The 27,392-nt window shown below is 44.4% G+C and overlaps 2 protein-coding genes across 4 annotated transcripts; one reads left to right on the plus strand and one right to left on the minus strand.

Annotated features, from left to right (window-relative positions):
* The first annotated feature begins 734 nt into the window (after positions 1 to 734).
* Positions 735 to 15,733, plus strand: fbxw11a (F-box and WD repeat domain containing 11a). Of its 2 annotated transcripts, none has more exons than XM_041944832.1 (13): positions 735 to 862; positions 5,572 to 5,640; positions 6,411 to 6,630; positions 7,046 to 7,232; positions 7,485 to 7,575; positions 8,107 to 8,244; positions 9,730 to 9,848; positions 11,706 to 11,955; positions 12,232 to 12,350; positions 12,605 to 12,715; positions 12,826 to 12,904; positions 13,671 to 13,835; positions 13,987 to 15,733. In XM_041944832.1, exons 1-12 carry the CDS (start codon positions 824 to 826, stop codon positions 13,830 to 13,832), a joined length of 1,584 nt encoding a protein of 527 aa, XP_041800766.1. In that variant the 5' UTR covers positions 735 to 823; the 3' UTR covers positions 13,833 to 13,835; positions 13,987 to 15,733. The 2 variants fall into 2 exon arrangements, with proteins under 2 accessions (XP_041800766.1, XP_041800767.1); XM_041944833.1 differs by lacking the exon at positions 735 to 862 and adding an exon at positions 1,100 to 1,314.
* A 3,079-nt stretch (positions 15,734 to 18,812) lies between these two features.
* Positions 18,813 to 26,742, minus strand: fgf18a (fibroblast growth factor 18a). Of its 2 annotated transcripts, none has more exons than XM_041944836.1 (5): positions 26,262 to 26,742; positions 22,801 to 22,840; positions 22,445 to 22,625; positions 20,615 to 20,721; positions 18,813 to 20,397 (listed from the first exon to the last, which is right to left on the minus strand). In XM_041944836.1, the coding sequence occupies exons 1-5, from the start codon at positions 26,291 to 26,293 to the stop codon at positions 20,128 to 20,130; spliced, it is 630 nt and encodes a 209-aa protein (XP_041800770.1). In that variant the 5' UTR covers positions 26,294 to 26,742; the 3' UTR covers positions 18,813 to 20,127. The 2 variants fall into 2 exon arrangements, with proteins under 2 accessions (XP_041800770.1, XP_041800769.1); XM_041944835.1 differs by having other exon boundaries at positions 18,813 to 20,400.
* Positions 26,743 to 27,392: the final 650 nt, after the last annotated feature.

Here is a 27,392-nt window from a genome sequence, read left to right on the forward strand (position 1 = left end):
AAGGTAAAGGATAACTAACAAGTGCCTGAGTGCCCATCTTACTGAGTTTTCTGGGTAATGTTGCTGAAGGGAGCTTGGAATAGACCTGTTTTACAGCAATCTCTGATCATGCATTTCCAGGTTTTACTCTACAAAGCTAGCCAGGTAACTCGGTGACCGTGTCCATGTTTTTGCAATAGGTCCCTGGTGTAAATCTTATGTCACTATTTTTATTCACTTGCATTCATTTTAAGCATGTATCATCCTGTTTGGATTTTCTAAAATATGCAATAAGATGGAAATGTACTGTAACAGCCAAAACCTCTTATCAAAAAGTGTGTCTTGACCATATTCTCACAAAGCCATAGGAACGCAGAACCTTAAATCCTTCTGTGACAACTTCTGTTTTTATTTCATGGAGATGGATTTAAGTTACCAATTCCTTTAATCACACATGACATTAAAATAGCCAACATCCTGCAGCATCTTTTAGCAAAGCTATGCGGATGATTGATTTTTGCCTTAGTGTATTCCTCTTCAGGATAGCAACAGCATCTTCATCCATTTGCCCTTTTGTTTGGGGGAGTCACCGGGGAAAGCCTTGGTAGCACGGGTAACCAATCAATAAAAGGCAAAGCTGTGAAGTTACACCCCCTTTGACAAAATCCGTCCAATCAGAGCGTTTTTTCATTTCAGGGGCGTTCCCATCCCCCACCCACCCTTTTGACACTGCCCTACCAAAGCTGTGTGGTTGAGCGAAGTGAATGACGTCTCTGCATTTGCGGGCCGCCGACGCAGGGCTGGGTTTCCATTTTCAGAGCGAGTTTCGGGGGGGATCGTCAACATGGAGCCGGAGATGGAGGACAAAACGTTGGAACTGATGGTAAATTCCTTTTTTTATGACATCCTGAGCATCCGAAGTGTTCAGTATAACTCGTATATTGTGGGAAGCGCCGAGGCTCGACTCGACGGCAGGAATGGGCTGAAGCGGCTTGTCGGGAGAGGTGGAGGAGAAAGGAGGGGGGACCAGAAATCAGAGGGAGGGCCTGAAATTATCGATACATTTTGCTAAGAATGCTCCGCATACTGGTCGGATTGGGAAACAATACCTTTACGTCAAAATCTGGTTAATGTAAAACATGTGTTGTTTTGGATAAAATTGGCAAACAACGGGGAAATTAAAGGGTTGATGCACAGTCGTCGGCCGAAGACAGCCGAGGATTCTCGGGGTAGCGTTCACTGCGGTGACGCTGCGCCACTTTAACTGGGCCCTGTCTGATACTTAGCCGTCCAGCTAACACAGGGGAGAAGGCGATGAACCACGTAAATTTACGGGTATGTTATATTATCTAGTTTATGTTCAGACAGCCTACATGGCAATAGATGTGTGGAACAGTCAAATAGATTCCATAATATGACGGAATGTAGCTAAAATCGTAACGATGTGCTGCTTGTCTGTTTATATTTTCAAAGTGCGTAGAAGGAAGTGTATTGCTTTTTCATTCACATAGCGTTACCACGATTAGCGAGGTAGCAATTAGCTTAATAGCTAGCATGCTAAAAATGCTAGTTACACTTGACATCCGTTACCAGACCAAAACAGTCAATTGATCAGGTAGGTAGAAGCACTTTTGGTTACCAGAGACATCAATTGTCGTTATGATATTGTTTTCCTCTATACATGGCCAGGTTTGGTTAACAAGTAACACAGTTTTCTTGTGAAATTATGATTTCTTGTTAAGATAGCCATCTAGGCTAACGTTAGCTTCCTAGTTGCTAACATTAACATTACAGGGGTCAAAGTGGTCGTAAGGAAGACGTCAGTTAAGAGGCACAAATGTGTTTTGTCAATGAACTTACACGTGGATAGAGTTGCAGTTTATTTTCGTTTGACAAGTATTCATTCTCCATATCTAAAATACCGCACAGCCCTCAGTTTCTCTAACAAACAAATCAATTGTATCGTTACACTTGCGTTTGACAAATCAAGTTGGGCCTAAAGGTAATATGTGAGACTGCTTAGTTAATTATATGGACCAGACGTATCCAGTGGGACACAGATTTACCTGTGTGAGCAGTTCTTCTCTGTATTTGTTTAAGGCTTCTCCCAACAAACACTACATATGTTTATAGGCCGTTAATAACCATTGAAATAAATGAATTGCAAGTGTATAGTCAAATCACTAATGGAGCCAATCAGTAGGTTTCCCACAATCAGACGAAGGTGTTTAACAGTTCATCAAATTTCAACAGTAATTCCCATCGCTGTGTGAAGACAGAAAAATAAGTTACAAAAACATGTAATGGATACTTTGCTTTAAACATCTTGACTTGTTCGATCTTTATTTTTGTCTTTAAGTTAAAATGCAGAATATAAATACTGAAAATAGAAATGTAATAGCACGCTTACACGGCCACGGAATAAGAAATCAATGTTGAAAAGAGAGTATTAGTATGGATCTGGTCAGGAAAGTAATTTATTTGACAAGAGTACATGCTGTATGTAGCTCATGGACTCTTAGGAATTTACACCTCACCTGTATTTGCTTGCTCTGAAGAGTGGTTACACATATCATCCTTCAGGGTATATACTATATGTACTACTAGTAATTATTATACATTTGTGCAGTGTTTGGGGACCATGACCTTACAGGCCTACCAAAAAAATTAAATTTCGTCTGGATTGTGTCTGTGTATTTAATTTGATTTTATTTTTTTGTCCCAGTGTTATTCACTAACCACTCATGAGAGTGGGGATGGCAGAACAGCGGGTGGGGTTTCTGTCAAAACAATAGTGACAATAAATTGACAATTAATTCCATTGCCCCTCCCTCTCCTCTACCTATCCCCACCCAGTTCATGTCTAATAATGCTTCTGTGTGTATGTTTATCAGTCTGTATCTTGTGTGTGAAGGGGTGTGTGTTCCTGCGCTCACTGTGCCAATGTGTGTGTAGCTCTAATACTGGTTTTTCCCCTCACTATCCCCCACCTCCTCCCCTCTTCTTCTCTCCTCACTTTTGATGGTTACACACCCACCTCCTCTCAATTTCAAACAAACGTTATTTTTTTTCCCATTATTTTCGAATTCTTACACTCTTTCACTCCCCACCTGTCCCATTCCTCACCAACTCCTCACCACTTCCTACCACCTGTCCATCATTGATCCATCCATTCACTCACCTCCTTTGGTTTCCTCCTCCCAACTTCCCTCATGAACCCCCTCTACTTTTCCTTTACTTCTCATCTCTGGTCTCTCGCTCTTCCCTTTCTCTTCCTCCCTCACCCTGTCCACTTCGTTCTCCTCCTCCCGTCTTCCCTTCCTCTCTCTCTTTCACACAGTGCTCTGTGCCTCGCTCTCTCTGGCTGGGCTGCTCCTCGGTGGCTGAGAGTTTGTGTGCACTCAGGTGCCTGCAGAGCATCCCCTCCACCCGGGCTCACAACCAGGTTCTGCCTCTCTCCTCTTAATTCTGCTGCTCCTCCTCCTCTCCCTTCCCTTCCTCCCTCGCCATCTCCTCACCTTTCACTTTTCTTCGCCCACTCCACACGACTCCTCATACCACCTTGGTGCAGACAGCAGCACCCACTCACCCCCTCACTCTCCTACCTCCTCACCTTCCGTTGTCCTTTCCTCCCTGTTGGAAGCACATTGCTCTCAGGTTCTTCTCTGGTGCGTCCTCAAACTCTCTCTGTTTCAAACAGAATTGCAGCTTTATAAGCTGTAATTGACTTCTTTATAATCATATCAAATCACAGTGCTTGCATCTAAATTAGTGCATAGAGTGCTTAAAAAGTCAAACAATGATGGTGCCATGTCATGAAAACTGGAGATTTTTATAATCAGATGAGTTTGAATAGTAAACTATTTACTAAATCCTGTGGCATGAGGAGAGGTTTGGATGAAGGAGGTACCAGAGAATAACCCTGCATTGAGGAGTAACGTTTTCTCCCCTTCTACCTGGAGGTGTGAGGGCCGAGGTGGGGGGTCTTCCTTCAAGCTCTGAGAGGCTACATGCTTGCTTGCCTGCCTGCCTGGCCAAACCTGGTCTGTCTGTTTTTATTTCTCCTTCCTTTTCTTCTTCTTCTTTGCATGATCATCAACACCAGCAAGCCCATTCTGGCTTCTTGTCCTGTCTGCTTTGGTCTTGGTACCTTTTGTTTGTTTGTTTGTGTGGTTGTGTTAGTGCCAACCACTGACAGAGAACATCTTTATTGGTTTTGCTCATGCAGCAGCATCCCCACAAAGTTAGATGGATAACTGCACTGAGCCAAATCTGGAATAGTTCTTGATGAGAAGGTTCTGGGTTTTGCTTAGAAAATAATATCTAGATGACTTACTAATCCTGGAGAAGCACTAACGAATAGCCGATTAGAGTATAAATACAGACTCTATTCTAGTGTTTTTGCCAACATAGCCATTTTCAGAGACTGTGACCTTGGCTCAGTCATCACCTACACAGATATGCAATATCATTGACCCTCTCTTGAGCCTTGTGTGTCCCATTTCCCCAAACAGTTTGTTAACATACTTTGGAACAGGGTATATACATTGTTTGGGGGGGAAAAAAAATCAGAGTCACCTTACAAATAATGATGCATTTGTCCCCTGCTGGGGTGCTTTACATGTATTTATGCTCTGACCAGGTTGTACTGTTCCTGCTCCTTTCTGGGTATGCTTTAAAGTGTCTTTGTAGTTCAGGAATGTGCTGGTTGGATGAACATGTTAATTTTACAGTATGCAATGGTGTTGGTTCAAGATAGCCTCCTAAAATCAATTGTCCAGCATTTCCTCTGCCACAACTCAAACCAGTAAACATCAAGGCCCCAAGGATAGCAGATATTTCATCTTGGTTGGTATGTAATGATGAGTGTAAGCCTATAATATTGCTGCCTGACTGTCCATGACTTCCAAACAAGTGAATAAGCTATAAAGAACCTACTATATGCCATTTCTAAGATAGTATTATTATTATTATAGTGTTGAGTGTTAAGGGCAAGGCTGATTGGTCAGCCTCTCATGCTGTTACTGTCAATAAGTCATTTGTGCCATAACCCTGTTATTAAAATGACTCAAGTCTCTCTAGCTTGTTTGCAGTGCACTTGTAAAAGGACTCTATCATTGTAAGGCTTTAGTCATGCTAGAAATGGGTGGGATCTGGTTACCTCCCAGTTTTTGTTTTTGTTTTTTTTTTTTTAACTCTAACCTCTGTATATGCTGTAAGACCAGTATCTGATTTTAGTTTCATTACAGTCATGTCTGAGCTGCTGCCAATGACATACCCAAGATGCTGCAGTTTAATTTCCTGTCCAGACTACTTAGCCCACATCACAGACAAGCAAGCAAATAGATTCCTTTTGTTGCAGTGCTCAGTTTTTTTTTTTCACTCCATATGTGTGTGTATGCACGGGTGTTTGTGCGTGCACGCCTCAGAAGTCATTATGTTTACCCTTCCTTGGCTGTCTTTGTGGCACTCTTGTGTCCAGCGCTGTCCACACCGCTGCCCTGGCTCTCACAGTGCCTTTAACACAGATGCAAAGAGTACAGAACACTAACCTGCACCTTCTCTTCTCTTTGTTTTGTTCTTCTTCTGCAGAACACATCAGGGATGGAGTCACAGAACCTCGTGGACGATCTGTCGCCAAAGAAGAACACAGTTCTCAAGGTGTGTGCGTGTTTGTTTCTGTGTGTGTATCAGTTAATTTAAACTTGCTGTATTTCAGTTGTGTATATACTGTGCTTGAATGACAAGCCCTGACAATTAATGAATTGTTTACTTTTATTTGAATCTCCCACTGAGGGGAGCCCTCATACAAAGGTTGATAATAAGCTCTCAGAGGTTTTAAAATCATTGAAAATTAAACAATGTGCAATTTTCTTAATTTTAAATATGATTTATGTTGGATACTATCACATCTTTTTTTTTTAAATCCACATCCTGTGCCCTTCATGCCTTTGTTCAAGTAAAAACCTCACACTGATGTTTACATCGGTGTTTATTTTAAAGTATTTTTTCCCATTCCCACACACCCCCACCACTGCAGGCTTCTTCTGGTTCAGTAAGCTTTAGCTTAGTCCTTTCTGAAACAATAAAAGCCTCCTCTTGATCCTGCACACAAAATGTTAAAAGGCTCAATACATCAACTTTCAGTTTTAACCCCATTTTTTTCCAATACACTCATTCCAGTAATGGAAAAAAGACTTCAAGGTAATGATATGTAATGAGATGATATGTGTGAAAATTTAACTTACAGCTGAAATGAATTCCTGTATGACACCCAAAGACTTCAAGATTGCCGAACTTGACTGATTTGCCTCATATGAGTCAAAATTCTTTCTATCTAATACAAATTTCACCGGCTGGGGATTAATAAAATAAAGAAAATCTAATTTTATCTTATCTTAAATACATAAATGTGCCCCTGATCTTTACAGCTTAGTAATGGTCCTGTTGTGGGGTCCCGCAAGCGTCCGTCAGAAGGGAACTATGAGAAGGAGAAGGAACACTGCATCGCCCTGTTTGACCAGTGGTCGGAGGCCGACCAGGTGGAGTTTGTCGAGCGCCTGATCTCCCGTATGTGCCACTACCAGCATGGCCACATCAACTCCTACCTCAAACCCATGCTGCAGAGGGACTTCATCACTGCGCTGCCAGGTACAAATACAGATATGAGTGATGTGTTGAGCAGCCGCCACTCCAGTGTGAGCTCCATCTTCCCTACAATTAGGCACACATAAGACTCATCATTTACATTTTTTACTGATATCTGTGAAAAGTGTTCTGATTTGTTAAAAGAAAAGATTATTTTAAAGTTAATATGATTCCAAAATATATCTTCTGCTGCATGAGGACAACCGTTGCAGTTCAGAGTAAATGAGGTTCTAATGTTTTTTTTTCTATTATTGATTTTTAAGGCATTTTTGAAGATTTGAAATAATGATAAACATGCTTTACTTTTGAAAAAGAAAATCTGAAAATAATGATCCCCAGGCACAGATAAACCAACCAGATGAGGCCCTATTAATTTTGCAGTGAGCACTCACTCAGCCCCTTCTCTTCCTCCCTCCAGCCCAAGGCTTGGATCACATAGCGGAGAACATCCTGTCTTTCCTGGATGCACGGTCGCTATGCTCGGCAGAGCTAGTGTGTAAGGAGTGGCAGAGGGTCATCTCTGAGGGTATGCTGTGGAAGAAGCTCATCGAACGAATGGTCCGCACCGACCCGCTCTGGAAAGGGCTGTCTGAGCGACACCAGTGGTGAGAATAGACCCATTTACACACACATTAGCTATGCTGCTTTTGTTTTGCATTAAGACCTAAAAATGGCTGAAACACTGGCAGGGGCTAAGAGGATGGGAATACAGGTAAAGTACTTGTTTTCAGTGTGTCTCTTAGTCTTCTAGTTTTGACTTTGAATTTAGAATAAGGAGAGCCTGAGGAAGTATAGTTATACTTGGCTGGTCCAGTGGATACAAAGCAGATGTCATTCTTCTGTATTTCTTGCCCCAGGGAGAAATATCTGTTCAAGAACCGTACATCAGAAGTCCCACCCAACTCCTACTATCACTCCCTTTATCCCAAGATCATCCAAGACATAGAGGTAAGAGACCGTGAAATGGATTTCAGTATTAAATGAACATGTTTTTGTAGATTTTAGTCATTTTGTGCAGCTTTCATCATCGTACCAGATATTAGTCTTCTTTCTTGTTCAAATTGTCACTTTGCTGTCCGTACAGCCCTTATTGTAGTATTTCAAAAATGTCTTGTAAAAGAGAGGTGACTCAAAAGTGTAATTTGCCGACATTTCCCATTGGTCAACACATTAGATTTGTTTCAGTATGTAGCAGGTTTACTCGCGCTGCAACACACTGCAGATGTTGCTCCACTCATGTAGAAAATGTTGACTACAGCTAAGTAATGAAGTTGAATTAATTGTCTTGGTGTTAGTGTTATTCTAGTCACAGCAATCTCACAACCGCGTTCCACCTCGCTAGATTTCACATCTGCTTCTGTCCTTTCTAATAACATTACATAACATGATATTTGCCTCCATCTTGTCTTGCCACTTTCTCTCATTGGTTGCCCTCTGTGTCTGTTTGTTTTCGTCATTGCCTCTCCCTCTTTCCTCCAGACTATCGAGGCTAATTGGCGATGTGGCAGACACAACTTGCAGAGGATTCAGTGTCGCTCAGAAAATAGTAAAGGCGTTTACTGTCTCCAGTACGACGATGACAAGATCATCAGTGGCCTTAGGGACAATTCCATTAAGGTAGGTTTGTATAGAACATCAATGACTGTCTGAGATCTGTGAAATTAGGATCTGGCTCACTGTGCCCACCCACCGATTGGCTCTTTTTCTACACTTTCTGGTTCAGAACTCTCTCAGAGATATATGTAGTGTACATGTTAGCCTGTACTTTGATCTACAAAGTAGATAAGTAGTAAGTGGATGGTACATAAACGGACAACGCACTGAAAGCTCCTGGAACAAAGTAATTGCCTAGAATTACAGCTGATGGCACCTGTTCTGTTAAGGACCAGTTCATGAAGTTAGAAGTAGCTAGATGTGTTCATAGAATGAATTTTGGCATCATTTTCGTTCTGTCTGTTCTGTTTATGGGTTACTAGAGCTTGTAAGACTTGTGTCTTGTGTATGTATTTTAACAACACTGATTTTTGTGTCACACTCAACAGAACTTTATCCAAGTTGGATACATGAGTGCTACTACCTTTTGTTTGCAAAGTAATGAGTGAGGTTGGTTGTTCCCTCTGTGGCCATCAAACTGCATCGGCCTACCTTTCCCACACACAGATTATCAATGATAACTACACCTTTTTATACAAAATGCAAAGCATTGTTGTCTCAACCTCTCAGAACAGAGGTTTTTCATAAACATTAGTCACATTTCAGTGTGTGTGTAACAGTATACCACAAATAAATCTGGTTTAAAATCTCGAAGGGGCAACTGCATGACTGTTTCATAGCCATGAAGACTGGTAACACATATAAACATCAATATGTAGATTTGACTGTTACATGGTTAATATTTTCCAAACTACTCCTGAGGCACTGAAAAAACAAAGTAGGCATGTGTCGTCTGCCCTGCTGACCCAAACTTACATGTAAAAGTAATGAACATCGAGGCCGTTTGTGCATTTAAGCACCAGCAGTGGAGAGAGCCAAAAGTATTGGCTGTGACAAACACAGGCATGCTGTGTGTGTGGTTGTTTACTTCCAACCTGGGTTTGTGTATTTATGAATTGAATCTCTTCTTCTGGCTCAGTATGACTTACCATCTTATTGTCTATGGCGCTGAGCTGAACCAGCAGACACCGAGACAGAGCACAAGTGAATTACAGGATAAAACGGCTCAGCTCCAGACCCGTTGTGTTTTCCACTTATCTGTCTGGCCGGAGAGGAGAGTAGAAGATGATGAAGAGGAGGGGAGGATAGAGGGAAGAGAAGAGCAGATTTGTCTTCTTATTGTTCTGGAGGAGGCTGACGCACAGGCAGGGAAGAGCTGAATGGCTGTTACGTACACACACAGAGCTCAGCACAGCAGTGGGGAAATGGGGCATGAACACTGATGAGAGAATAGGCCATTCTTAACATGACCCAAATCTGCAACCATTTCACAACCACTTATTTTTTTTACTCTTTATCTGTGTCCTCCTCTGTTTGTATCTCCTTCTCCCTCTGCTTCACTCCTCCTCCTCCCTTCTCTCCTTCCCCTGTCTTTTTTTCTCCTCACAGATCTGGGATAAGCAGTCTCTGGAGTGTCTGAAGATACTGACCGGTCACACAGGCTCAGTGTTGTGTCTGCAGTACGATGAGAGGGTCATCGTCACCGGCTCTTCTGACTCAACTGTCAGGTACGAAACATCTTGTTACAGAAGGAACACTCTGTATTTTGGAGTAGGAGCCAAACCTGCGCCAGCAAGCTCATGAATGATTGAAATCCCTGCAGAGAAAATTGTTACTCACTGATAATTAGGCTGAATGTGTGGATGACTACTGGCAGAACTGTGCTTGAATGAAATGTCAGTCATTTATCTATATTTACTTATCTTAAACTTTGTCAGCATAATGAGAGAAAAAGCAGATTTGTAAATAATACATGTATTATTCCTAGAAATGGACTTCAGTCATAGAAATTGTGTAGTCGTCAGGAAAACTAATGCAGCTTCTCCGTATTTATTTTTGGGTTGATTAGTCACTCGGGTAAAGACAGTAAAGACAAGTTAACACAGACATCAGTGCTGAAGCCCAGAAGTACATGAGATTCTTGTTTCATGTATGAAAGTGCACTGATGCTGAGGCTGAATAGTTGATTTTAAAAGCTAGAGTGTGGCCGTCATGCAGCTTCTCTAACTGAAAGGAATGCGTCACACTGGAGATCAGGTTAGGTCAGATCCACAAGGATACGCGTAAATGAAAATAAACTGTACATGCTAGTGTACATACTAGTAATAAATAGTTTGTCGGTCATACATCCTTCGCCTGACGAATTTTTCTGATCGTGCGTACATATCTGTCCCAGATATGAACGCAGCATCTCAGGAATGCCTTGATGGAATTTCTTCACATTGGTCACAAAGGCGCACTTAGATTGATGAACTGATTAGATTTGGGTGGTCATAGGCCAAGGCCACTGTGACCTCACGAAGCACATTTTTGGCCATAACTTGTGAATTCATGTGTTAATTATGACAAACCTTTGTACAAAGGGTGGTTTTATGTCCAGAAGGTCAAAGGTTGCCGTGACATCATAATGTTCTACAAGCACACTTTCTGGCTGCTCATTCAACACGATATGAAGACGTGTGTGTGAAGCATTCACGTTTTTACAATTTGTAGCTTCACAGCAGCATCTTTATTTGAAGCGTTGTCGTCCACCACAGGCTCATTGGTTTTGCTGATATTGAGCTTCAGGTGATTGTCGTTGGATTGGTGTCTGGACAGACATCGATGTAAAATACAACTTGACTGGTTGGCGTAGGCAAACAACTCTAGTAATTCTAGTGTGTGTGTGTCTGTGTGTGTGTGTGTGTGTGTGCGCGCGTGTGTGTGTGTGTGTTGACACTTGCTTGGCTACTGCACACAGAAGCTCAGCATTAATTCTCTTATTACTTCACACTTCAGCCATACGCGTTGGGCAGCATCCAAGGAAAATGTGACTTCGCTTCCTTAGCAACAGCTTGACAGGCACTTTGTTTGTAGGTTTGGTTGTCAGCTTTTCCAGTGTGTTCTGCGTTTGACTCTTAATGCCCAGCGGTGCAGTTCAGTAACATGTTCTTCACAGCTGCTTGTGTGTGAGACACTCTACATTGTAAAGCTAATAAACATGATTCTCTCTCATGTCTCCATTGTTTTCCTTTTTCCTTTGCTCCCATTACATGCCTTTTCCACTCTTCATCGTCAACCTTCTTTTCTTTCATTTTGACCACCCTTCCCACTGCCCCCATCTCATTTTTCTTTCCTACTCACCCCTTCCTCCTATCTTTTCCACTTTTCTCTCCCCTTTGTCATTTCTTCTCTCCTTGTCTCACCCCCCTCCCCTCTCATTCCACATCCCCATGTTTCCTTCCTGCCCCATTCCACCTTTTCTTTTGCTCTCTCTGTCACCTTTGCCCTTGTCATTCGGCCACTATCATCTCTCCCTCCTTCTGTTTTTCTTTCCTCCTCTTGTTTCTCTCCATCTCTCTTATTCTACCTCTACTCCTCTGCAGGGTGTGGGAGGTGACGACGGGCGAGGTACTGAACACACTGATCCACCACAATGAGGCAGTTCTTCACCTGCGCTTCGCCAACGGCTTGATGGTCACCTGCTCCAAGGACCGTTCAATTGCCGTCTGGGACATGGCCTCCCCGACTGACATCAGCCTACGTCGCGTCCTCGTGGGACACCGGGCTGCTGTAAACGTGGTAGACTTTGACGACAAATACATCGTGTCCGCCTCAGGGGACCGCACCATCAAGGTAACAAGCATTCATTCATGAATTCAAAGCAGAAACCCTCTGATTAAAAGCCGGCCTAGACAGAAATTTACCAACTTGCTTTTTGAAAGATTGAATAGAGAAAAGTGGGCTTTTGTTCGGTTGTGAATTATATGTACTGAAATGTCAAACTTGTTCTATAGTTTTAAACCCACCAAGTAAGTCTTTAATTTTTAAAGTTGTTGTTTGGTAAGCTGTGTTCTTCAGAATAAATACAGGCCATTGCTTTACAAAGCTTTCTGTGTTGCTCCCCTGTAGGTATGGAGCACTAGCACCTGTGAGTTTGTGCGCACTCTAAATGGTCATAAACGGGGCATTGCCTGTCTACAGTACAGAGATCGTCTGGTGGTCAGCGGCTCGTCTGACAACACAATCCGGTATGTGTGTGTTGTATATATCGTGTAATATTTGTATTTGAATGTGCATTGTTAAAATAATCCTGGCAGTTCGTTTAACATACAAGTAAGAACAGTTGGACAAACATACTTTGAGTGCAGGGTTGTTTTACTTTATTGAATTTCATGATACAAATGTCATTGTTTCAAATGCTGTTCTAAACCACTAAAAGCTGTGTAAACAGTGTAGGGACTGTATACTATGTTATGTGTTCACTTAGGCTTCTCTTTTCCAGGTTATGGGACATAGAGTGTGGGGCATGTTTGCGAGTGCTTGAAGGTCACGAGGAGCTGGTGCGCTGCATTCGCTTTGACAACAAAAGGATTGTCAGTGGCGCCTACGACGGGTCAGTCTCGTACACGCACGCACGCACGCACACACACACACACACACAGTGCTGTGCACAGAGACACATTGTGTTCCTGACGTTGGGTCGTGTCATGTTTCTCTCTGCAGTAAAATCAAGGTGTGGGACCTGCAGGCAGCCCTGGACCCACGAGCCCCCGCCAGCACATTATGTCTGCGCACTCTAGTGGTGGGTATCGCTGATTTAGCCTGTTGCCACATGGCTGACGGATGCAGCTCATGCACAAGTGTGTCAAGCTGCAGTTACCTTAAAACACACTAAGTTCGCCTCGAAAATCTCAGTGATAAATGATTGAAAAAATAAAAAACCTCAACCCCCCCGACTCTTTTTCACATGAACTTTAACAATCACTTAAAGTACTTGTTAAACCTTATCTTCCTGACTGATAAAATGTTCCGCATTTACATTTATTACCATTGGTCACATTAATGTTGAATTGTATTGTATTATACACTGCAAAAAAGGGTAGCTCAGATATAACATATAAACACTAAATTTGAGAAGAAAATTACTTAAAACTAGCATCTGTCCATGCAGCAAGTAAATTTTTGCTTGATAAGAATTCTTGAAATAAGATTTTGAAATCCAGAAATAAGTTATAATGGCTAAAAATAAGATTTTAAATCTTGGCAAGAGTCAAATAATTTGCAGTGTACTGAGAAGTGTTTCTATATATGGCATCTGAGGTTGGCCTGGCAACATGGTGAAGAGAAATAAAATCAAAAATCAAATGTCCTCTCATATAAACCTGCGGGTGAACTGAAAAAAAATATTTGCAAAAAGTATCTCCAAAACAGCACTGATATCAGAAGCTAAGTAACAATCTCTCAGTCATGTTTTCGTCTGGACGGTCAACCTGCACTTTCAGCTGCGCTTCACTGTCACCGTATGCGCAGCATGTTAACACGGTGTCTTTAATTCATTGTGTTTTTAGGAGCACTCTGGCCGCGTGTTCCGCCTCCAGTTTGATGAGTTTCAGATCATCAGCAGTTCTCACGACGACACCATTCTGATTTGGGACTTCCTGAACGTCTCGACCAATGGCCAGTCAGAGGGACGGTCTCCCTCCCGCACCTACACTTACATTTCTAGATAGCAGGTATGAAGACACACACGTTCACATTTAGCTGATAGGACCTGTGTGTAAAAATGTATCCCCCTGCATCACACATAATGTTGTGTGCATGTGCATAGTTCAGAGATTGATGCTCGGCCAGTATGCTTATTGCAGGCTCTTTTCTACCCCCCAGGTGGCGCCATCCACCGCACCTTTTCTCGGAGGAGCCCAGGGCTGATGGGCTGATGGGTGCACCCATCACGGAAACAAGCCCATCTCTTCTCCTTCCTCCTCGTCATCTCTCTGTCCACCTCCCACCCCGCCCCCGCCACCTCCACCTCCACCTCCCTGCCTGTTCTGACAGACTCTTGAGCTTGTGCCCATTGCCTGCCAGTACCGTGACATGCACCCACAGACACGCGCACACACAGGTCTACACTGATGAGGATTCCCTACTACAGAACCAATGCAACTTTCCCAAGAAGTTCACCTTCTACTTCTAATTTATGTTTTGTGAAGTACTCTAATGACAGTATTAACTTAGACATTATGTAAGTCACAAGCTCCCTTTTGTCCCCCTGATGCAAACTTAAAGCAGCTTCTGCTCCTCAGTTTTCAATCCCTGCCAAAACAGGTTTCCACAGATATGGAATCGCTTATAGATATATATTTATATATATTACACACACACACACACACACACACACACACACACACACACATACATACACAGTGGCACAGTTGGACAGAGGATGACCGGAGCTGTGATGCGGGAGGCAGAGACTCTTTACTCAGCTCCAGGAAAGGAGGGAAGGACTGGAGATGGAGGGAGTGAACGAGGGAGAACTGTGTCGGGGGTGACTCCCCCCCTCACTCTCTCTCACTCCTCCCAGTCTCTCTCCGCCACCCCTCGCCCCCCCTCCCCTCTAACCCCGAGAGATGCACACTCGCTTGGAATATGGGGGCACGCACACACTCAAGTTTGCGTGAGTGTGTTTGTGTATGTGGACTTGTGAAACGGCAGAACAGAGCAGAAGCGTCAAACAGACAGACATGCATGTGAGGTTGCCTTGGATACAGCATCCCGGTACACCTCTGCTTTTTTTTTCTCTTTAACTCTTACTTTCTTACTGTTTTTTATTACTGTTATTTTCTCATTTTATTTGAGTATTTTGGTTCTTAGTACAAAAATCATACTAAGCGTAGTCCTCTTTCTCTTTCCCCCTCTCTCTCTCTCTCACTGTCTTTTTCCTCATTCTTTCTTCTAACTTCGACCCTTGTTCATCTGTCCCTTTCACTCCATCTTTCTCTCCCCATCATCTACGTGCTTGCTTTGGTTATGAGAGAAGCTGGAACTCAAGAGCTCAAATTTAGCTGTAAACGGAGTTGTCTTGTCAAAAATTGTGTTGTATATTAAAAATGATTTTTTAAAGAAGAAAATGACCTTATTGTGAATAAAGTACTTGACAGTGGTGGAGTGTTGAGCCAACTGTAACATGAATGAGTGTCTAATTGTCTGTCTGTTCTTGTCTGTGTGTGTATGTGTGGGTGGATTTGTGCCATGCTGCCTCTATCTGACATGTAGATTCTACACTCGGTACTTTCAGTCTGTTCCTTTCATACTTCAGACAGGCAGCAGGGAACCTGTGGCAGTCTGTCCTACAAACAACTAAGAATTAAGATATTTTTAATTTTATGAGGCATTCCTGATTGTTCACAGAAAACACAGATTTTTATTTTTCAAGCAATTTTAACTTGATCTGATACCAGATTTCTCTGAACACTGCAGCATTTTATTGTCCTCCTGAGTGTGGAAAACTTCTGCTGATGAAGACATGATTGAAAGCGTGGTGAAAATAATGTTAGTGACCTGTGATGATTTTGTTTTTTGCTCAAACTAGTTCAAGACTTCACACTGCTCTTAAAACTGTGTGCCTACATGTGCACTAGCGTCCTGCGTTTGATTGTATTTGGGACATGTTCAAATGGAACATACAAACTCTGATTATTCATATCTGTCTGTGATTCTAACAGTACCCATGTTTCTGATCATCTGTGTACAGCTGTGTCTGAATTTCTCACCCTCCCAGCTGTGTTTTGTACCAACAAACAGTATCCTGGTTATTACTAGTATGTAAAGCATATCAATGTTTCTCAAAGCCAGGATAAGATGTTTACAATAGCAACACATAACCCAGATACGCCTGATCATAACCAAGATACACCAGTGTGCATGTAAACATTCACTGAGCTCTGATTGGACTGTGACAGAAGAATTGTGAAGAAGTAGTGGAAATGTATGATGTCCTAAAGAACGCTGCATCGGTAAAAATTCTCAGAACAGAACACACAAACCTGCTGTAGCTGCACTTGTAAGCGCTTTCAATATGGACGGCAGCACTTTGGTAGGTAGTTTTAAATCATCTTTTAGTCCCATCACTTTCTACGTGTTTTAAAGAGATGATGTATCTTCCTGCAAACTTTCAATCACATGTACTCACTTTATTAGCAATGTCTCAGCCCTTAGACTTTCATCGGGTGACATAAATTCAGTCTATATGAAACATTAATAGAGTCAGTACAAGTGAATAAAAGAATGTACAATTCCAGACAGCCAAAAGTTGTTAAAATAACTGAAGGCCAATTTGCGTCTGCCAATTTATGAATTTTAAAGACAACTTTGTTTTGTTTGTAACCACTTATATGTGGTACAAATTCACTGTCATCAGTTTTGATACCAGTGTGCAAAAGCGTATTTTTTTTATTGTTACTTGTTATAATGTTGACTTGAAGTCACTTAATGTGAAACAAATGTTACTTTGTTGACATTAGCAGTGTATTCAGGATGGCCACCAGGTGGGAGTATAAACCTGACTATCTCCTGCAGTGTAATGTGTTTATGAGACTTGGGCTCTGACTGTTTGGCAGTCAAGTTTGGAGTCTAAATAACCTGTTACAGTAGATCACATACTAAGTCTTGTAAACACTGCAACTGTGAAGGAGGAATGTATGTTTGAGATGCTTAAAGTGGTGCCTTTACAGCAAAGATTTGGCTCTTTAATACAGCTGTTATTGCACGGTGTGTATTCTCTCGACGAGGAGAAGGAGGGGAGTTGGCCTGCTGACGGGGTTGGTTTTCAAAATTTCTGGGTTTAGTTTAGTATAGTAGAATGTTTCAAATTCTGGGAATAAGTTATGTGGGATGGATTTGTGCTTGGTGGAGCACCATTAGTATATGATGTGTGTATGTGTTGGATATGGGTGTGTGTGCTTCCTCTGGGTCTGTGGGATTTTGGCCCATAATTCCTGCAGCTCTCAGGTCACAGCTCCGTTCTCACGCACATATTTGGCATTCCTTCCCCGACATGATTACCATACACCTTCCACTCTGGGTTTGGCTACGCAGAATATTTCCATCATTCCCGAGTGGAACTGGAGCAACGTTCCAGAAATGAACAACTCACCCCACCACCCCCTACTTGCTCTTCTTTATCCCACCCCCACACCCCGTTTCCCTTCCACCCCACTGTCTCCTCCTTATACCACCCCCCTCCAGCACAGATTCCTGCTGCCTTGCAATAGGAATCCTCTGGTACAACCCTTTTTTCCCCCTGAGTCAGCTGTTTGTGTCTGCCGGCATGATTGGGTCATTTGGCAGCGACATCTCTTCAGTGACCTCCTGCTAGGATAGGGAAGGAAGGGGAGGGATGGGGGGATAAGAACAGGATAGATGAGAGCAGAAGCAGCTATGAAACTCTATCTCACTACTGCATGTTTCCCTTCCACTGTTCCGTCTGATCCTTCGTGCTGTGTATTCATGACAAAACTTTATAATGTGGAGGTGACTGTTGATTTTTGCACAACAGTTGGAGCTCAGCAGTTTTCAAAGGGCTCCTGAGTGAGGCTGCTCCTTCTTAGATTTGTATTTCTGTAAGCAATTTAATGTATGAGATTCAAGCTTCGGTGACTTCTTACTTCAACAACAGGAACTATGAAAACTACAGAATGCAGCCTTTAAGTGATTATCTCTATCAGAAATATACTGTTTTGACTTGAAAGTCCTGCAGGAGCTGAAGAGCTTTTCCCACATGAAGTGTTGTGGAAAAATGCAGAATTTCATAGTTTCGCAGCAGCTCTCACACCTGGTAGGAGAAAGAGAGTAAAGTTCATGCCATTGCATGACAGTCCGCTGTTGATACTTGCTCAAATCTATTATGTAGTGCTCTAATCACTTTGCAGCCAGCTATGGCTGCAACTAAGAATGTTTTAGTGGCAAGCAATCTGTCTATTACTTTTTAAATTAGCCATATTTCTTTTCATCTATAAAATATGGCTAAAATTTATCATGGTGGATGGAATTCTTGATTCAAGCCAGACGTTAATGGATAAAATAACTAAAGGGCAATGTTTGTTTTTAGTTATTCCACTGAATTAAATACCTAAAACATTAAGGTACACTGATGCAAAAATCTCCATATTACCATAAATGAATCCTGCACACAGACTGATTGCAGTATTGCCTAATACAACTGAGATGATAAAGGGATTGATATCTTGGTATGAATGGTATGTATCATGGTATACATCATCATATCGCCCAACACTACTGTCTTTATGTTGCTTGTTTTGTTTCACCAGCATTCCAGTTTTCAATTGAAGGAGGAATGATATAAAACAGAGAAAAACCATCCAAGAAGCAAATGTCGGTTGTTTTGCTTGATACATGACATAAACCATTATTAATTATCAAAACAGTTGCAGATTGATTTTTTTTAATCAATCAACGAACTGATAGCTAAAGCCAGCTAACCACACCTGGAGCCTTGGTTAACTTGAATCTCTTTTATAATATATCCCTTGACACAATGTTGTGAATGTGAAGAAGCAGTTTAAGGAGGCTGAGAGACACAGGGTATGTTTCTGTAAGGTTTACTGAGTCGAGAAAGACTGCCGCACACAGAGCTGAAATAAATAAATGAAATAATTTTATCGTAATAATTATAGTAACCATCATAGTAAGATTGCTTATTTAGGGTTTCTGTCTTCTTTTATATATATAATATATATAACTTTCAATAAATTGTTCCCTTTAATATTTTTTCTCCTGTGTGTATGCAATGAGACTTTGGTTTGTTCCACTGAATGTCCTGGTAGCAGCATTCTGTATCCACGGTATCACACAGGAGCATCATCCCCTGGGTCGTTTCTATAGCAATGCTAATCGACAAGGCACCCTCCCCGCCGTGCTCACCCCTGTGCTCGTCACTCTCTGCAGCTATAAGCAGAGGGTGTAGTGTCCTCGGGGGGGCATGGCATCGGGAGGAGTCGTGAAGAAGGTCTCCAGTTGTCTTTGGTCGGTCGTTGGTTTGGTTCACGGTGATTGGCTGGCTGTTTTTGGTGCAGCTTGGTTTTATACATTCTAGTTCCTAAAGCTTCAGTCCCTGCGGTGAGTTGTCACGGGTTCATGCAGGGACTGAATGGTCCCTTTCCAGAGTCCCTTGTGATCCAGCTTCACTCATGGTTGTTGGTGCACTCACACACACACACACACACACACACACACACACACACACACACAATCTTAAGCACACTTCCTTGTCTTACAAACATGCATGTATTCGGTGAGCCACTCACTCGATCATTCCCTCATCCATCCTTCCAGTCATCCCACAGTCTCACAGGTTCCCACCAAGTTTAGCAGTGAGACAAATAAGTGCGTCACATGTCAACAATCCATTATTGGTCCATTTGATCTGTACAGATCATTCTATCCCTTTGTCCACTCCGCTGTTTTGCTGTCTTCTCCTTCCTGTTTTCCCTTTATCCTTGGCTAAGCACCCACTCTCTTGTTCAATCAGTCTTTCCCACCCTTGCTCTCTCTCTGTATGTTCCAGTTGTAATCCCATACTTGACATTGTCCAGCTGGTCCAGAACAGGAGACATGAAGGCCTTGTGGTTTTTGTGGTTGTGGAATAAAGGCCTTCGTAGAGCCTGGGACTCTGGCTGCCCTTCAGGTTTGCTGTCAGTGTTTCTGGCCAATGAAGGGAAGCAGTCCAGGTCCATAGAGCTTCCAGCGATGAACTAGAAATGGTCCAGTTGTCCAGTTAGGGAACTAAAACTGAGAGAAATGATCACTAACTAAGGGGCTGTAGTGGCAAATTAGTAGGTGTGAAGCTAAACCCCATGAATGATTCATCAAGTTTCTGGTCAATATTTGTCCCAACACAGGGAGGTGTTCAGTCGTGTGCGACAAAAGAGATGACTGGGTTAGCTATTGGCAGGCTCAGGTCAAGGCTTTGGATGACAAGACAGTGGGTGCTAGCGTTAGCCACTACTAGCGGGGCCCAGTAGCGCGCACCCTCTTGCCCCGCTTGCTGACCGTGGTGAAGCGGAAGGGTGTGGTGAGGTCGGGCTGCTCCCCAGGTGGGAAGCGTTTCATGAAGTGTACGTCCTGCTGGTTGGGGAGTGTGTGGGGGCCCCGGCGAGGACGGCCTCTTTTAGTGAAGCCCACATACCAGCCTGTGTAGCGCGCTGACATCAGAGCTGTGTAGTGGTTTTCCAGAACCTTTTCCACAAAAACGCAGTCTGCGCTTCGATTACTGGCCTTCTGAGAGGGCAGAGAAACCACAGGTAGACACACACACACACACACACACACACACACACACACACACACACACACACACACACACACACACACACACACACACACACACACACACACACACACACAATGGGAGAAACAAAGAGAGGCTGGTCAGGAAACTGTAAGATCCTACGATATTCTTGATAATCATGTCTCCAAAAGGAAGAAGTCTCACCTTTCCTACCAGCTTGCCGCGGCGGTTCATGCACAGGTAGAAATTGGTTTCTTTGCCCCGAATTCTCACCTGGCTTCCAAAGGTGTCGGCCTCCACTACGAGCTGGGCTTGTGAAGGGACAGACAGAGGGACAGACAGACATTAGAGCCACAGGCATTGAAGAGAAATACAGTGTGTTGTGTTCACTGAATTTCACAGGTTTTTAAGGTTGTTTCACATAAATACTAGAGGTGGAACGATCAAGATAACCCAAATTTTAAGCTCACTTAGTTTCATGTTGCGTGAGATCACTTGTCATTATAAAGAACAACATTCAAGCTTACGTGAACAAACCCGCTGCCAAATAGCGTGACACTAATTGCACAGATTACCAGCCACCATTAAATCAGATTTGCCTTTAAACCAGATAAGGTATTCACATTCAATCACAGTTTTAGGATTCATAGTTGCTATTAAACGTGCTGATAAATCACACACAGATGTAAATGTTGCTGGCTGGACAGATGGTTGTCAGATAAGCCCAGTCACACACATGGATGTGAGGCCGCTGACCACAAATGGGCCTCGTAAAAAAGATAACAGCCAAGAGTAGACGGAGCATGGTGGGCTGAGAGAAGCGGGGGAACACTCACAGACTGAGTGTCTGCGATACTGTTTTAAGGCGTGTGCACGTGCATCTCCGTGTATATGTGTGTGTGCAGGTGCACACACGTTCATCCTTCCAGGCAATATCGCTTCACCAACTACACATCTTCAGAGAGCGCTTGTGCCTGTTTAAAAATAAATCCCTAAAATGGTTCCTACATGACCTTAGTCAACAAAGGGGTCAAGAGAAATCAATACCTCCCTCCCTCTTGCCCTCTTCCTCTCTTCCCCCAACTCTCCTCTTGTCTCCCTTCTGCTCCTTCATGTTTATACCTTCATGCGCCTGCCCCTTTTTTGCTTTATTTATTCTGTCTCTGCTCTTGGTTCCCCAGTGTAATACCTCACAGCTATAGTTGGTCAGTTTTGGGTGGATTATTCTGCTTAGAAGTGGTATTTGTCAATAAACAGACAGGCTTTTGCATCTATGGTCCCGTCTGTGGTTTAAAGCGGCGTGTTAGCGGCCTGACATGTTTGTGAATGGACGGGATGTGGAACACAAGCCACCGCTGGAGTGCACACAGAAATATGAACTCTAGCTTTATGGCTTGGCTTGTTCTGCCCATTGATTCTGTGTGTGGTTTTAGAATGGGTTAGACATCATTACAGACTGAGAAAGGTGGAGAGGTAGAGGTAGTGGGGGATGGACAGAGGGAGTGTTAGAGGATGGAGGGAGGGAGGGAGAGGAGGCCTGCTGTTTTAAATCCAGAGGAGACAACAGGGAGGATGAGAAATCAATGGAGAGATCAATGAAGGAGATGAGTTTCTAACGCTCGGTCCGACATTCTACCTGCCAGGCTTCTCCCGCTAACTCACACTTTTTTTCACCAACACCTTCTCTCTCTCTGTCTCTCTGTCTCTCTCTCTCTCTGAGTCAGCAGCCAGTCGATGAGGTCTTTGTACTCCCAAGACAAGCTCCACTGCCCCTCTGCCAAAGCCTGGGGAGGCGTGTGTGTGCTTTTGTGTGTGTGCCTGCACAGTTGCGTTCTGTATCCGTTCATGCATTCACTCGGTCAACCTTCAAGTCTTTGTACTTGCAGCCGTTAGTTGGTATGAGTGTGAGTGTGCGTGCGTGTGTGTATGTGTGTGTGTGTGTGCAAGAAAGCATTTGATGTTCATACACATGCAGTAAAGTGTTTGCCTGCACTCTACTGTGTGTGTGTGTGTGTGTGTGTGTTTGTGTCTTACCATATTTGTCTCCATCTTCTCCTCGGGCGCTGATTCTGCGTCCCAGCACCTGGACGTGTTTGCCGCTGGTGCGGCTGTAGAGCTGGTAAACCCGGTGGTGTCGCCGACTCATGGTGTCTCGCACCTGTGTCTGGTTCTCCACATGCACACTGAAGTTGACCCCATCCACACCAAGTACCTGCTGGTGAAACACACACACACACACACACACACACACACACACCCAGAGGTTGGCACACACACACATGCAGATACAGAGAGTCATGGACAGGCTTGGAAAAACTGCACGTACTATCAATATACAACTTGTCTAATATGCTGTATGATCGCTCTTTGCCATGCATAAAGACTCTCACCTGTAATGGATTGCACATCACCAGCAACATCTGGATACATCTGGAAAAAGTAGAAACAGATGAGTTTAGAAATATGTAAGCAAGACTGAATGTTGGAAGAGTCATGCGTGACACCATCATTTCCATCTCTTTCTTCTCTGCCGTTCTTTCTGTTCAACATCTCTTTTCCTTATTGGGTGATTACTCACACTGCTGGGCGTGTGGCTGGCACAGCGACTTGACATACAGACAGGCAGATATCCAGGGATCGGCAGACAGACAACACCCAGAGCAGTGTTTATCGTTACGCTACCCGCCTCCTGTCCAAACCTACTTTCTGACCCGGTTGTGACTTTTGCCACACCAAAATGTGGCCTCCAAATGACCCGATTGGACCGTGGCGAAATGGCAAACATGCCGAGACAACTAGAACATGTTTTGGTTTGGACATCTAAAGGAATGGGCGGGCTTAGTTGGCTGCTCTGTGTATGTAGACAGCTGGGCTGGACTACAGGTGTACACTGTGCTGTGATGTGGCTTTGGACAGCGGCGGACTGTGGTTACATTTAGAGATGCTATGAATAAGTGAGAACATGAGCTACCAAAACGTGAGGAAAGGTGATTTATGGCGGAATAAATTGGTGGGGAGTAACTGTGGCGATGTAGCATGCAAAACTAATGTGTGTTGTGCACATGAAAATATAACTTTCATGTATTATATCTTACTACTTACTTGGATATCTGGACTGATCATCATTTATGATTGAAACAACTGGCTACAGTCACAATTAAAATTCTTCTCATGTTATCGCATTGCTTAATTGAAGTATAGACCTTGACCTTGGACATATCAAATGTTATTTACAGCTTTAGCAAGGGAGTGATTGTGTTGCGCAAAATCCACTCTGGCAGTCCTTGAACTGCTCTGAATTAGTGGCTGAAGACTTGATGAAGTTCAGAACCAAGTGTGTGGGCTGAAAAGCAATTCTACGAATTCTGTCCTTCTCCACCTCATCACTTGCTATCTCTCTGCATGCCTCTTTTCTCTCTGCTTCTCTTTCTCTGGCTTGTTGTCCTCCCTATCTCTCCTCTACCTTATCTCTTCCTCCCCGTCTCTGTCCACTCTACCTTTCTTCTATCATTCCCTGCCTCCCATCTTCCTTTATGTTTGGGGTTAGCAGGGTGACTCCTCTGCACTGTCATGGGCATGCACACAGATGTGCAGATGTGTGCAGGGTGTATGTTTGTGTACAGGAGGAGCAGGCAGCTGACAGCTGGGCCAAAGCAAAGACGTGCACGCTGCTGAGAGAGGGAGATAGCGAGGAGGAGAGAGAGGTAGCCTGAAAGTACACAAAGGGATAGGGAGAAGGCAGGACAGGGGAAGGTGATGTAGATCTAAAAGAGGGGAGAGATAAAATCAGAAAGACTGGGCAGATGCACAGATGTGAGAAGGAGGAGAGCGGGTCAGAAAAGACCGACGTTACATCTCGAAGGACGGAGGAGAAAAAGTGGCAAAATGAAAGACAGTAGTGTAACCACAGAGTGTGGTCTGGCGTGAGAAGTAGACAAAAAGATAAATAATGGGAATGAAAGCGGAGGGAGTTCAACTCATGCACATCATAACATGCCACTGCCTCCTGACTGACACACACACACACACACACACACACACACACAAGCCAGCTTTTCCCTCTTTCTCAACATTTCTTTCCCATAGCTGGTGTGTTGGCCCCTGAGTCGTTCTAATAGATGCAGATATCCCGGGCAATGCAGTTGAGTGTTGGCCCTCACATTTTGCCTGCGCAGCCGAAAAAACCTGAGCGCCTGTGCATTGTGAGGACTCTCAGCTGTTAAAACACCACAGCTGCACTGCCGCCGAGGACACTGCAGGAAAAGTGCCTCGGCACTGGATTCCCCCGCTCCCACAAAAACCACAGACACTCCATATTATGCCAGCCACAGAGAGAAAGAGAAGGAGAGAGGAAAGAAGGAGACAGGATCAGCCGGGGGTGGGGGAGGGATGAGAAAACGAGAGAAGAAGAGAGCCCTGAGTAAAAGTCGGGGAGAGTAAAGACAGAAGGAGGTATGGAGAGAGGGAAAGCCCGGTGCGCCTTGGACGGCTGCCAAAACAAGCAAGGGTCTGACATCATAAACCTGCGTCCCAGCAGATCCACCATATGGAGGCTGCGGTTAGACTAGCAGGCCTCAGCACCGAGGACTGGGCAGCAGCGTGGAGTGAGAGCGGTCGGTCTGGTGGGACTCAGCATGGAGCGGCGGTTTCAGCTGTGTGTAGCAGTGGTTAGCGTGGTAGGCCAACACTGGAGCAGCGGGCTTCGGCATGGTGCAAGAGTTTCAGATGTTCAGCAGTGGGCCTCGGTGAAGAATAGTGGTTGGGCTAGTGGGCCTGTGAGTGGTATCAGCAGTAATAAGGCCTATGGTGGAGCAACAGTTAGGGAAGCAGAGGGCCTTGGAGCTGTGGCTTTAGGAGAAGAGCAGTAACAGGTTGTTGTGGCAAAAGGCCCCGTCACCTTTCTCTCTGGCTGAGGACTTTCAGTATGATCAGGCAGGTAAAACAGCATTGATGAAGTGTCTGTGGTAAAACTGATTGGATCTGAAATACCTAAACTAAAACCAGCAGACTAAACAGTGAGACTGCTCCTCCTCAGATACTGCCAGGGGCGCCATCATTCATCAGTTATTAATCCATACTTTTTATCTGAGCGAGTATCTGTGGAAACATGGGGTATAGGCAAGACAGGAAGACAGATGTAGGCAGTTAGGTGGGTAAGTGGAGAGAGTGTGAGGGAGACACAGACGGAGAGAGAGAGAGAGAGTGAGGCAGACACCAGCAGCAGCAGCAGCACACACCCTGTCCAGGTTGTGTGAGGAATGAGAAGTATCTGGAGATGACTGCCATCTGGGAGAAGTACAGCCGACACAAAGAAAGAAAAATAAATCCCTTGGCTTTTAACAAGACACACCTCGAATGGGCAAACTCAAGCCCCCTGAGTCTGTATCCTCCTCCCTCAGATTTGCTCTTGGCACTTTATCATTTTCCTATCCCACTAGATAAAGCCGGTGTTATTTGACTCAACTTCTGAAATATTTTCAATCTGGGGGAAAAAAAAAAAAAGCATTTTCTTGGCGATGGGAAAATGGCCTTTTCTAAGCCAGCTTGGCCATCCCTGAAGTAAGTGCAGATGGTGATGGAGATGTTTATGGCAGGTTTTATGAGTAACAGGGCCCTGACTCTGACCCAGTGACCCTGAACTGTCAGCCAATCAAAGCAGGGCCTTCCGTGGCATGTTTTCTATGGGGACTGATGAGGAGTGATGTAATTGTTAGACACTGCAACCCTCCTCTCCATCATCTTCATCTGTATCTAGGCCTGTCATGAAACTAGTTTAAACAACCGAAGAAAGAGATAAGACCTGGGTGGATAAATACGATTATTACATGACAACGTGATAAAAGTGACTTACAAGACGGTCAGCGTGGAAAGAAGGGACCACATTGCTTCCCCCCTCCACTATGGAATTTGGCCCAGAGACAGTCTCCTCGCTCGGTCTGAGCCAGTCCGACAGTCCGCAGTGTCCCCCTCTGTGTTTTGAATCCGCTGGATGTTGTACAGAGTCAAAGAGTCAGCGGACACTCCCGTTGGCATCGGCGGCGGCGTGCCCCGGTTCCTCCGGCGTGGGTAAATGTGCGGGCACGGGCGATTTGGGGTGTGAGGCCGGGGTAGTTGTGCCACTGTGACCGCCGGGCAACCTCTAACAGCTGTCCAGACCAGTGGAGAGACAGATGTGCGAGAGGGGCAAAGGGGGAAGGTTAGGGCTTTAAAGGCTGCGCGTCCTCGACAAGGAGAGGAACAGGTGAAAGCGCGCTCACGCGTCACAGATAACCAGCTCCAATCGACCTCGCTGACCCTCGGAGTGATGCTTGTCCCTGTGGACAGCTGCGGTGCGTGCGTAATCTTCTGCGTAATCCAATGCGTAACGTTTCAGCGCAACAGCAAGCTTCTGGTCCCCAAACGGAATGATGTAGTAGGTGAGATGATAAAAGAAAGTGGTGGACTGTTTGTTCCGGCAGAGGCAGGAGCGAGAGACAGGTTTAGTCCCAGCAGACCAGGGTCAGGAGCTGCTGGAGGTGGGCTACCTGGGCTGGCTGATGGAGCAAACGGCGAGCTGGAGACGGGGGTTCTGCGGCCGCAGGGTAATGCAGGGCGGCCTCGGTCATGACTGCGCCCCCACGCTGGCTCAACGGGTCTGTGGCTCAGGTGACACCGACCAACAGTGTCCGACAGTGAGGGTGATAAGGTCCCGGAGCGGTCCAGCTCAGAGGGGTATATGGAGAGTGCTGAATGAGAATGGGAGGGGATAATAAAGGGGAAAGAAAGACGAGAGAGGGGGGGGGTGGCTGGAGAGGATGGGAACAGCTGTGACTGGGTGGCGGACTCAGCCACCCGCGACACCGCGAGGAAATAACAGCCACACTTTGCACCTGATTTTCCGGACTTCCCCGCTCGCCTCAGCCGCTGGTTACCGCCTGGCTGCAGTAGTCCTCCCTGCGCCCTCTCGACACAATACCAGCCAAAACACAGCACGATGACATCA

The sequence above is a fragment of the Chelmon rostratus genome, chromosome 9 (genome assembly GCF_017976325.1).
Source record: "Chelmon rostratus isolate fCheRos1 chromosome 9, fCheRos1.pri, whole genome shotgun sequence".
Taxonomy (NCBI): domain Eukaryota; kingdom Metazoa; phylum Chordata; class Actinopteri; order Chaetodontiformes; family Chaetodontidae; genus Chelmon; species Chelmon rostratus.

Excerpts from the sequence above, each read along its gene's own strand:
- fbxw11a (XM_041944832.1), top strand. The coding sequence starts at position 824 with ATGGAGCCGGAGATGGAGGACAAAACGTTGGAACTGATG. Across the intron at positions 8,245-9,729 it reads TTAGGGACAATTCCATTAAG|ATCTGGGATAAGCAGTCTCT; the intron begins GTAGGTTTGTAT and ends TTCTCCTCACAG. Across the intron at positions 12,905-13,670 it reads TATGTCTGCGCACTCTAGTG|GAGCACTCTGGCCGCGTGTT; the intron begins GTGGGTATCGCT and ends TTGTGTTTTTAG.
- fgf18a (XM_041944835.1), bottom strand. The coding sequence starts at position 26,293 with ATGTGGTCCCTTCTTTCCACGCTGACCGTCTT. Across the intron at positions 22,841-26,261 it reads CTTTCCACGCTGACCGTCTT|ATGTATCCAGATGTTGCTGG; the intron begins GTAAGTCACTTT and ends TACTTTTTCCAG. Across the intron at positions 22,626-22,800 it reads TGATGTGCAATCCATTACAG|CAGGTACTTGGTGTGGATGG; the intron begins GTGAGAGTCTTT and ends GTGTTTCACCAG.